Genomic DNA, 10,619 nt, shown 5'->3' on the forward strand with positions numbered 1-10,619 from the left:
ATTATTTTGTATTTTGCATTTTTATTTTTAAGATGGGTAAAGTCAAAGGATATATTTCTATTTTTCGTGACCTACGCTCCCAGAGACTAACCTCGTATGATAATTAATAATAAGCAAAGGGAAGGCTTTGTATATGTCAGGACCCCGGCTAGCTAGATTATGGAGCCCCACTAACCCATTGTAGTTGATTACAACTATCAATTTTACAACTCACTATTTTCAAATCAAAGACTATGAACCTTCCAAGTCTTTGTAGTATATAAAATGCTACCTATTGTACCAAAATCAAATCAAAAATCAAGGTAGACTACTCCAATATCATTGTCTCTACCAATTACATTTCCAACCAGAAAACATCAAATATGGCTTTTAGTCCTTCAAATGCTTCGGTGGGGCTGCAAATATCTCTGCTGCTTAGCTTTTTCATGGCTGCATTTGCTGGTCCATTCCTCGATTCCTTTGACTATAATTGGGGACAGAGTAATTCTCAGATACTCAACAAAGGAGACCTCCTTACGCTCTCCCTTACCAAGGAATGTGGGTCAGGCTTCGTGTCCAAGAATCAGTATGTTTATGCAAAGATTGACATGAATATCAAGCTTGTTGCTGGCAATTCTGCTGGAACTGTCACTGCCTACTATGTAAGGATTATGCATATTGCCATAGAGAAATTACTCTTACACGTATGTTAACACACAAAAACGTACACACACACAAGATTTAATCAGAAATCATGACTTCATTGGAAATCATGCCATAGTTTATATCGTGTGTGTGTGTACATTTGTGTGTTTGTGTGTAATAAACACCCCTTGCCAATAACCTTTAGGTCAACTGACACTTTTTTTAGTCCTTCAACAAAGTCCAAATTTGAATGTATGTATGTCTATACATTATTGCATTTTGTGTTTTCCCCTGAACTTTATTCGTGTATTTTCCCTTGACTTACAAGATTTCTATGTGCTCCAGCTGTCCTCACAAGGGCAATACCATGATGAGATAGACTTTGAATTCCTGGGAAACCTAAGTGGTGATCCTTACATCCTTCACACAAATGTCTTCTGCCATGGCCAGGGCAATAGAGAACAGCAATTCTACCTTTGGTTCGATCCCACTGCTGATTTCCACACCTACACCATCCTGTGGAATACCCAAGCAATTTTGTAAGAAAACATGCATATCTTGCGCAATTGCATTATATGTTATGATTAAATAATTAAATTTATTATTTTCTAAAAATTTAAAATTTTGAGATAATTTGTACATAATTTATAAAAGTATGTCATAATTCCATAAGTTAGCATAAAAGTTTTGAAAGAATTAGTAATTTATCATTATACTTGTGAGTTTCTTGATTCCATGCATATTAACCCTATATACATTTTTTTTTCGATATTTTAGCTTCTATGCGGATGGCATCCCCATTAGAGAGTTCAAGAACCTTGAGTCAAGTGGTATTCCTTTCCCAAGTTACCAGCCAATGAAACTATACTCTAGTATTTGGGATGCTGATAACTGGGCAACAAGAGGTGGACTTGTCAAGATAGATTGGACCCAAGCACCCTTCACTGCATCCTATACGAATTTCAATGACAAGAATGCTTGTGTTTCATATTATGGTACCATAACTTCTTGCAATACTCCAAATTCTAACCTCAACAACAATGGTTGGCTCTGGCAGACGCTTGATTACAGTGACCAGGGGAAGCTGAAATGGGTTCAAGACAATTACATGACCTACAATTACTGTACAGATTCAAAGCGCTTTCCTCAAGGGTTTCCTCCAGAATGTTACGTCAACAACAAGTACTAGATGGGATGCACTCATAGTTTCTCCCTCTCTTCCATTTGATTTCCATAATTCCTTTTTGGCTTTAACTTTTCTTTTTTAAATTATATATTACATTTGTTTGTTGTCCCAAATAAACATTGAATATTTTTACTGTGTGTCATAGGATGTGTACAATGAAAGAGCTAATGTTATCCCTATGTGATTTGGAATAAAAAACAATTTTGGAGTAATCTCATAGTGAAAGCTATTGTATTTATACATGTAATTGCATGATAAGTTAATGCATTCTTGATCTATACAATGACATAATAAATCAAATATTCATAATGTGATACCCTAAATTGTGAATTTAATTGGATTGGATTATTTAAGTGTGTTGAATACATGGGCATGTGCTGAGTCTTATATTAGATTTTTATTAGGTGGAGCTTGGGTTTATAAATATTTATTAAGTCTCCCAATTGTACCTTGACTAGTCTATTTAGGGTATAAAGGCAAATCTTGCTAGCACTTCCCTTGAATTGTTGCACAAAATTTAAAATCCTAGCATTATTTAATATGCAAGCACCATCAAGTTCAAATAACCCCACATTATCACACCATAGTGCCCCTACAATTTTGACAATAGAATGATGCATCATCAAGAGACTTCCTATTAAGTTTTGGAAAGTTTTGTGGAAGTTCATGTGTAGGGAATAAGCATAACTTGGTAAATTTTTCCATACCAGATTTTTCTAGTAACTAAGCAAGTCAGAAATATATCACCATTGCGAGAGATGAAGTTTAGCTGATATCGAATTTAATTGAAAGTAGCCTCAATGCCAAGAACGTAATGAATGGAACCGAGATCCGTTAGTTCTACAACTAATTGCTATTGACAATAATATCATCCACATACACAAGAACATATGTTCAACTGTTCAAATATCACAATGACAGCATGTGAAAAGTGAAGTATCATGTATTTGGTAGCAAAAAACCTTGGGCCATTAAGATAGTAGACAACCAATAAGGTTGGGGAGGTAATGTGGATTGCCTAGGATAATTAATTTGACGAGGGTATCGTATGAGATCAACAATAAGATTGACTTGTTCTGAATTTTGATGGCTCATAGAAATGGAATTGAAATTTGGAGGAGACCTATGCATCGGTAAGACTTGAGAGAAATTAGGAATTTTTGAAAAAGAATGCTAAGAGTTTGAATTTTTATACACAACTTGACTCAAGATTGCCCCTGTATTTGTATCACCTATCAAATGATTCAAATCATGTAAAATATTGACCAATTGACATTCCTATATTTATAGTCCTCCTAGTGTGATTGAACCTAGGAAGCACGGACGCGGCTAGGAGGGTGCCGCACCCGCGTCTGACGCGGGACGCAGCGTCCAACGCGGGACGCGGCGTCCGACGCGGTTTCCGCGCGTCGGTGCCGCGTCCGAGTTTTTTTTTTTTTTTTTTTTCTCAGATTCAAGCCGACTTAGCTCGATTCGCGCCGACGCCACTCGATTTGCTCCAAATCGGGCTGATTCGGCCAGAATCGGGCCGTATCGGCCATATCGGTTCGTATCGGCCTGCGGCCAATACATGCTGGAAAAGGCCGAAATCTGTCTTAAATCTGGCCGGAAAATCCGAAATTCTCACCTCAGAGGCATGTTAATGTGTTTCTTGCCTTCTTCTTTCTTTGTTTTGTGAATCAAAGTATAGTAATGTGTTTTTAAAAAATATTATAATAGTAAAAATATATAGAAAATATAAATAAAAATATTTTTAATAATTTTTTAATCGCCGAGTCCCACCGCACCCGCACCCTACTTTTTCAAAAATTGCCGAGTCCCGCACCCGCACCCGAGTCCCGAAACGCACCCATGCTACATAGGATTGAACCTAAACCCCGTTGTAGAGTTTGAACATATAGATATAAGATACATGTGGGAAATGATGTGCATAACATGTTCAAATAAAAATTATTATTGTTAGAAAGAAATTAAAAAAATATTTATTAATTTGATAACAATAAACAACTAGTCTCTTTACATGTGCTTGGTGAGAGACTTTACTATTTTTAATAAAAATAGAACATTTTTAAATTATACCCGCAATAATGGGAGGAATGAATTGAATAATCCTAAAACAGGACTGAATTGAACTTTAGAATTTAGACAAATTAGAGGGTGCAATTTGTAATTTAGCTTAAAAATTATCTTAAATTTTTTAGATAGGTTTTTTTTTTTTATGAACTTTTTTTTTAGATAGGTTGATGGTGGGGAAGGGAGGAGACAGGGTTCCAACTACAAACATCTTTTATTTTTTAGTCATATATAATATATTAAGGTGGCACTACATGGAAATTGGTTTTCTTTTTTTCAAAGGGTTAAACTGTTAAACCCTCAAAAAGGGTGAATTGAAACAAGTCCAATTTTTTTGTATTGTGGATGCTCAATCAATAATGCAATTGGATTCTAATCAATTATACCTTATGGCATGTTTGGATGGAGGGGAGGGAGAGTGAAGGGGAGTAGAGTATAGTTGGCTAAAAAATAAGCTAATTTTGTGTTAAATCTACTCTACTCCCCCTCCCTCCCCCTTAATCTAAACAGACCATTAGAGTTCATATTTAAATGACATACAAATTCATGCATCTAAACATAGAAACTATAACAAAAGTAAGTTTGAATTTACGTAATACCATGAATCAGGGACCGAGCTATTTTTGGACACGGGGGCAGACCCCCCCCCCACCCCAAAAAAAAAAAAAAAAAAGAGTTTTAGCAATTGGGTTCAATAAAATTACACTTACCCCTCGTTAATAATATCATTGATCTTTAAAATAAAATTAACAAGCCCAAATAAATTAGCCCAAAAAAAAAAAAAATTACCAATAGCAAACTTAAGCCCAACTAGCAACCCAAAACAAACCCATGCAAGACTAAAAAAAGGAAAAATATAAATAAGATTCTAGCTAGGAAAGGAGAACACCCACACGGCCACACAAAGACACCAAAAAAAAAAAAAAAAAAAACCTAACTAAAACTAAAGACTAAAGCGAAGAGAAAAGAACACCCGACAACACGCGTAAGACCCAAAAAAAAAGGGGGAAATAGAGAGAGAAAACCTAAGCGGCTAAAGAGAAGAGAAGAGAGACTTCGGTATATTTCACATACGCAGGGAGGAGCAGCGGCAGCACAGCACCGCCCCAGCCACCCAGATTTGGTATATTTCTCTCTCTCTCTCTCTCTCTCACACATATTTGATGTCTAGTGCAGTGCAAATTATTGTTAACGCTTTGTTAGTTGATTTGATAATCTGGGTTGTAATTTCTATTTAAAACTAAACATAAATATCAAAGATTCAAAAAAAAAAAAAAAAAAGGGGGGGGGGGGGGGGTGGCAAAGAACTCTCTAGTGTAGTCACCAAAAATAGGAGAGAGAGGGGCAGTGAGAGAGAGCATCTAAACACAAAATACTAAACCTCAAATTTAATACAAAACAGAAAACAATTGAATTTCTTCTAATAAAAGATTCCAGCAACTTAATATTATATTAATTGTTTCCATCTCTTTCTTCTTTGATTTCTTTGTTTCATTTTTTTTTTGTTTTTTGTTTTTTCATCTCTAACCAAAGACAAATAATCAAAACACAAAACTAGTTCTCATAAAAGTAATCAAATTGTAACACCAAACTTGAATCAGAACAAGAGAAGAAGAAGATGAAGAAAAAAATAGACAGAAGCAGATCTGACCCAACCTGGTAAGCATCATGCACTTGGAGGAGGGGAGAAGGACGAGCGGCGGTGAGTGGATGATCTCCACCGGCCTTTGTAGCGGCGGCCATCTCTCCCGCTTTCACTCAGCGAGTTCCGTCTCCGCGTTCTCTATCTCTCCGAGTCTGCGAATTCTGTGTGTGTCTCTCCCTCTTCGTATGTGTGTGTATGTGTGTGTGTGTGTGGAGATGCGAATAAAAGTGAGTAGATAAAGTTGAGGTTTTGAGTAACCACTAAACAGTTGAGTCAATCCTTGGTTTTTTTGTTTTTTTTTAAGAGTAACTGTGTGGAGTGTGGTCTTTAAAATTAGATCGGCTTTTTAAATAAAATAAAAAATTAGAAAGTTAGTAAATAATAATAATAATATAGAAAATAGGAAATAGGCAACAATTAATTATTTTTTATAAAAAAATTTAATGAATAAATTCATTCCAAATTACATAAATTTCATAAATGAAAACTATGATTATTGAAAAAAATGACTCTTGAAATATTTTAAAACATTAAATATATAGTAGTTGAGAATGAATAAAGTATGAATAAAGAAATATTAAAGATATAATATTAAAATGGGTAAAGAAATAACAACCCGTTATTTGAAAAGGTAAGTAAAAAGACAAATATAATTGCTCATTTTTCAAACAATATAAAAATTAAGAGGCCGTGGAAGATGCTCTAATGCTCATTTTTTTCACTTGTGACTAACCTCCAAGTGTTGTACATTTGATATTTTGTCTGCATTGTGCTTGCTTGTTTGGTAGTGTCTTTTTTAAAATTAAAATTGAGATTATTTGCAACTTTAAAACTAGTACGAATTCAATCAAAGATGATTTCGAAGATTTAAAAAAACATCTTGTTCTATTTTCATAAATGATTATATTATAATGTATTGAAAAATATTGATTTTATATCTTTGTTTTTGTTGACGATTTATTAATACTAGATGAATGCTTTTTGGAGTTTTAAAATGATTTTTATTTTTTATACTCCTACCCCTCAAGCTCCAAGTCCTACTATGAATATATACAACTTGTTACTCAATCATCTATGTAATACCATGAATGAATAATCATTTTTTCTATATATACGTGGTTATTTTTAATCAGGTTTAATGAGGGTGGGATTTTTTTATTAAAAAAAAAAATTTAAGAGGGTAGAACTTGGACAATTTTAAATTATTCAATGGACAAAGTTTAGCCATAAAATTGATTGTAGTTTAAGGCTACAACCTTACTCAATAAAATAAACATTACTTCATATTTTGAAAATCTAACTGTTAAATTGCATATTCTTTACGCTTTTAATACACATGTCAAATTTTGTGTCAATCAGATATTATTTACTATATAATCTATAAGCTTATATTTTATGTATAATTTTAAACTATAAAAACTTACAATTTAAACAATTTATTGATAATATAGCTATTGATATTTAATTTTTTAGAAATTTTACAAACATGGAGGATATAAAAAGAAAATGTAATCTAATGGTGGGTTTGTTGAAATTCACCTCCAATAAAAAAAAAAAATATATTGAGTAAGGTTATAGCCTTAAGTTTCAACTAATTTTGTAACTAAATTTTGTCTTTATTCAATTTAATTTTATATCCTAAATATGACACTTTTTGAAAGGATGATTTCTTTTTTGAGAAACAAACACATACATACACACAAGAAAGAGGGAATGAGATTCTAACACAAAATCACGACGTGAACTAGGCTCAAATTTTTAAGGGATATTTTTTCTTTGTTAAATTGGATTAATTTGGAAGTATAGAAAAGTGGACAGAAAAAGCTTTTTATTTTTTATATATATGGATATAGGTAATGTGATTTTTTTTTTAATATATCGATATAATGTGAACTTAAATGCAAATAACACCATAAGAAATTAAAATAATAATAAAAAAGTAAGGGAAAATTACAACTTATCCATCTGTAGCTTGGTTAAAATTTAAGTTGTCTACCTGTGATTTGAAATTTGACACTTTACTCACTTAAAGTTTAACTGAAATTTAAATTGCTTATCTGCAAATGCTCCGTTGGATTCTTTTTTATCTTGTTAGATCTTATATTTTTATGTTTTTTGTGTTTTTGAATGAGAGAAACATAAAAGTTGAGTAAAATTACATATTTAGCCATTTTTTTAACAGAGGTAAGTTATAATAATCTGATTGAGCTAACCTTAAGTGGATAAAGTTTCAATTTTCAAACACTTGATAGTTTACGGTTAGTGATATTCTTTGATCAAAATAGTATAAATAAGACACTTGACATTTAACTGTTAGTGATACTCCTTAATAGAAAGAGTATAAATGATAAAGTAACATTAAATTGAAGGTATCCGTAGTATAGTCTTTGAAAAATACATTTGTTTTTCCATTAAAGGGTTTTTTAAGATATAGGGATCATATACTAAAGAATTATTTCATAATTCACTATTGTATGGTATACTATGTGTGTTCAAAGGCTTTATATTATTTTTTTTTTGGTTAGTTTCAATTTTTTTTCATTCATCCTAGTTTAAGTTTAATGTGTTTGTTTAGTGATGTTATGCATTTGTCAATCACTGATATAGCCAAATTATGATGATATATATAACCAACAAATAAAAAAGGAACACAATCACTCATAAACATATGAGTTCAATAATATTTTTGTGTTAAATAGTAGAATGGATCCAGCCTTTGTGTACGTTAAAAGGCACTTTTATTTTTGCTAATGTCAAAAGTTTTTATTCATTTCAATTTGAGGTTTATGTGTTTTCCAATCATCGAATATTACCATGGATATCACTACATAAACACATAAATTTAAAATTAAAATGAATGTCAAATTTTGACATTAAAAGGCAAACAATAAAGATGTTATTACCTATATAAAAAATATAAAATAAATAAAATAAAACATTAAAAAGCAAACAATATTTAAAGAGAATGATAAAACCATGTAAGTGTATTTTTAGTTGCATGGTGAGTTACATGACTTGTTTAAATAACATATGTTGATGGATTTATGACTGGGTTGATGAATAAGATTCTTTCAAATTGATTTAGAAGAAAATTTTGGCATAACATTCAAGTTAATTAACTAATACTTCATTTTTTTTAAAATAAAAAACATTTGACACTTTTAGTGTTTCTAACTCATACTAGGGTTATTTTTAGAAAACCTACTTGGTGGCTAAGATAGTAATATAGATGTTTCATACCTAGTAAGATTATTCTACCTGTGTACAGATTTTAAGGAAGCGCTTATAATTGTTAAAAGTCTCGTGAAAATATTAATTGAAAAATCTTCCTCCCTTTCAATACATGATTCTCTAATTAATACTTTGAAAAAGAATATTATTGTGATCTTCTAAGTTTAATGCAATCTAGGGTTTACTATACACAACACTGAGATGCTGCTCAAGGAAAACAGTCATGGAGATCAGTTTCCAGTGGGCATGCGAGTCCTTGCAATCGATGCTAACTTTGTCTGTCTCAAATATCTCGTTACAGTACTTCAACAATGTCGATACAAAGGTTTTTCTTTTTTCCTTTTTCTTTTAGTTTATATATATATATATATGTGTGTGTGTGTGTGTGTGTGTGTGTATATTTGCATCATGTTTATTGTTTTGCCTAAGACACTACATCAAAAAAAGTCTATTATATCAAGTTATAATACAGCAAAATATATATAATACTATTAGACAAAATATTGCATCTAGAAGATAAAATTGTTGCAATAGTAAATTAAAAGTGTTAAATTATTGTATTAATAATAATAAGTTGCAAAAACTTATAATTTTCAGTTGCAATAGAAGTTTTAATATATTAGTAAAAATTGTTGCAATAACTTAAAGTGAAGAAATTGTTGCAATAAATTGATATTAATTATTTTTGCAATCTATTGCAATTAAAATATCAAACTAACAGCATATTACAACAAATTTATTATTGCAATAATTTAATATAATTTTTTTTACAATTTATTGCAATGACAAATACAAGACTGCAATTGAGATATCATTGCAATAACCTAATATCAACTATTTATAACCTATTGGTCTATTGAATGACAACAAATGATATCTTTACAATAGTTTGATCCAAATTATTTTATTCAATTATTTGCAATCTATTGTAATAAGATCCGTGAAATAATAACTTATTACTACAAAATATTCAAAGCAGTAAATTGTTTATTGCAACTATGGGTCCATTTGGATTGAGCTTATTGTTGCTGAAACTGAAAACTGAAAACTGAAAACACTGTAGCAAAATAATTTTTAAATGTGTGAATAGTGTTGTGGGACCCATGAACAGTACGTGAACAGTGCACGAATAGTGTTTTTTGTCCCCTGTACAGTGAATTTACTGTTCACTGCAGAGCAAAAAAAAAAAAAAAAATGGCAAAACGTAAATGCAGAAAACGCAACTTTCCTTGCAATCCAAACGCTCACTATATATACCTATCAAAAAAAAAAAAGTTTATTGCAACTATATATATATATATATATATATATATATATATAACATTGAATCAAAGTTTTCATTAGAATATTTGAAGTTTATTGCAACAATTTTTTTTTTTTTACCCAAATCTATTACCTCAAATTTTATTACTACACTCTACATCAACTGTTGCAATGACTCTAAAGCCATTGCAATGATTTTTTTTTTTTTTTTCAATAAACATTATTTTTTCTTGTAGTGAGAACAACTTCTTCATTGGTGTATATGAACTAATATTTAATATTCATCATCATCTTCATAGGGTGTGTTTGTTCGAAAAATAATAATAATATAAAATTTTGAGAGAGGTGATTAGTAAAAAATCTTACTTTTATTCTTATACTCAAACCTTTAAAATAGTTCTTTGTCTGTCAATATCTAATTTTTCTCAGTAAAAAAATATGTTTTGAAAAATTTACACCCATGAAAAAAGAATTGACATTGCATGTTATGGTAAAAAAAGTTAAACCTAGTGCAGCAAAGAAAGGTGAAGTTCATAATTAACGCTAACCCATCTTTATTACTTACAAAATATGTGCGATTGTTCATGCCAATTGATA

General features: G+C 31.1%; 1 protein-coding gene across 1 annotated transcript; it reads left to right on the forward strand.

Annotated features, from left to right (window-relative positions):
• Positions 1-2,964, forward strand: LOC115977411 (probable xyloglucan endotransglucosylase/hydrolase protein 23). Its single transcript, XM_031099240.1, has 3 exons — positions 1-641; positions 970-1,163; positions 1,402-2,964. Exons 1-3 carry the CDS (start codon positions 363-365, stop codon positions 1,811-1,813), a joined length of 885 nt encoding a protein of 294 aa, XP_030955100.1. The 5' UTR covers positions 1-362; the 3' UTR covers positions 1,814-2,964.
• Positions 2,965-10,619: the final 7,655 nt, after the last annotated feature.

This window comes from Quercus lobata, chromosome 2, assembly GCF_001633185.2.
Source record: "Quercus lobata isolate SW786 chromosome 2, ValleyOak3.0 Primary Assembly, whole genome shotgun sequence".
Classification (NCBI taxonomy): domain Eukaryota; kingdom Viridiplantae; phylum Streptophyta; class Magnoliopsida; order Fagales; family Fagaceae; genus Quercus; species Quercus lobata.

Excerpts from the sequence above, each read along its gene's own strand:
- LOC115977411 (XM_031099240.1), top strand. The coding sequence starts at position 363 with ATGGCTTTTAGTCCTTCAAATGCTTCGGTGGGGCTGCAAATATCTCTG. Across the intron at positions 642-969 it reads GAACTGTCACTGCCTACTAT|CTGTCCTCACAAGGGCAATA; the intron begins GTAAGGATTATG and ends TATGTGCTCCAG. Across the intron at positions 1,164-1,401 it reads TGGAATACCCAAGCAATTTT|CTTCTATGCGGATGGCATCC; the intron begins GTAAGAAAACAT and ends TCGATATTTTAG.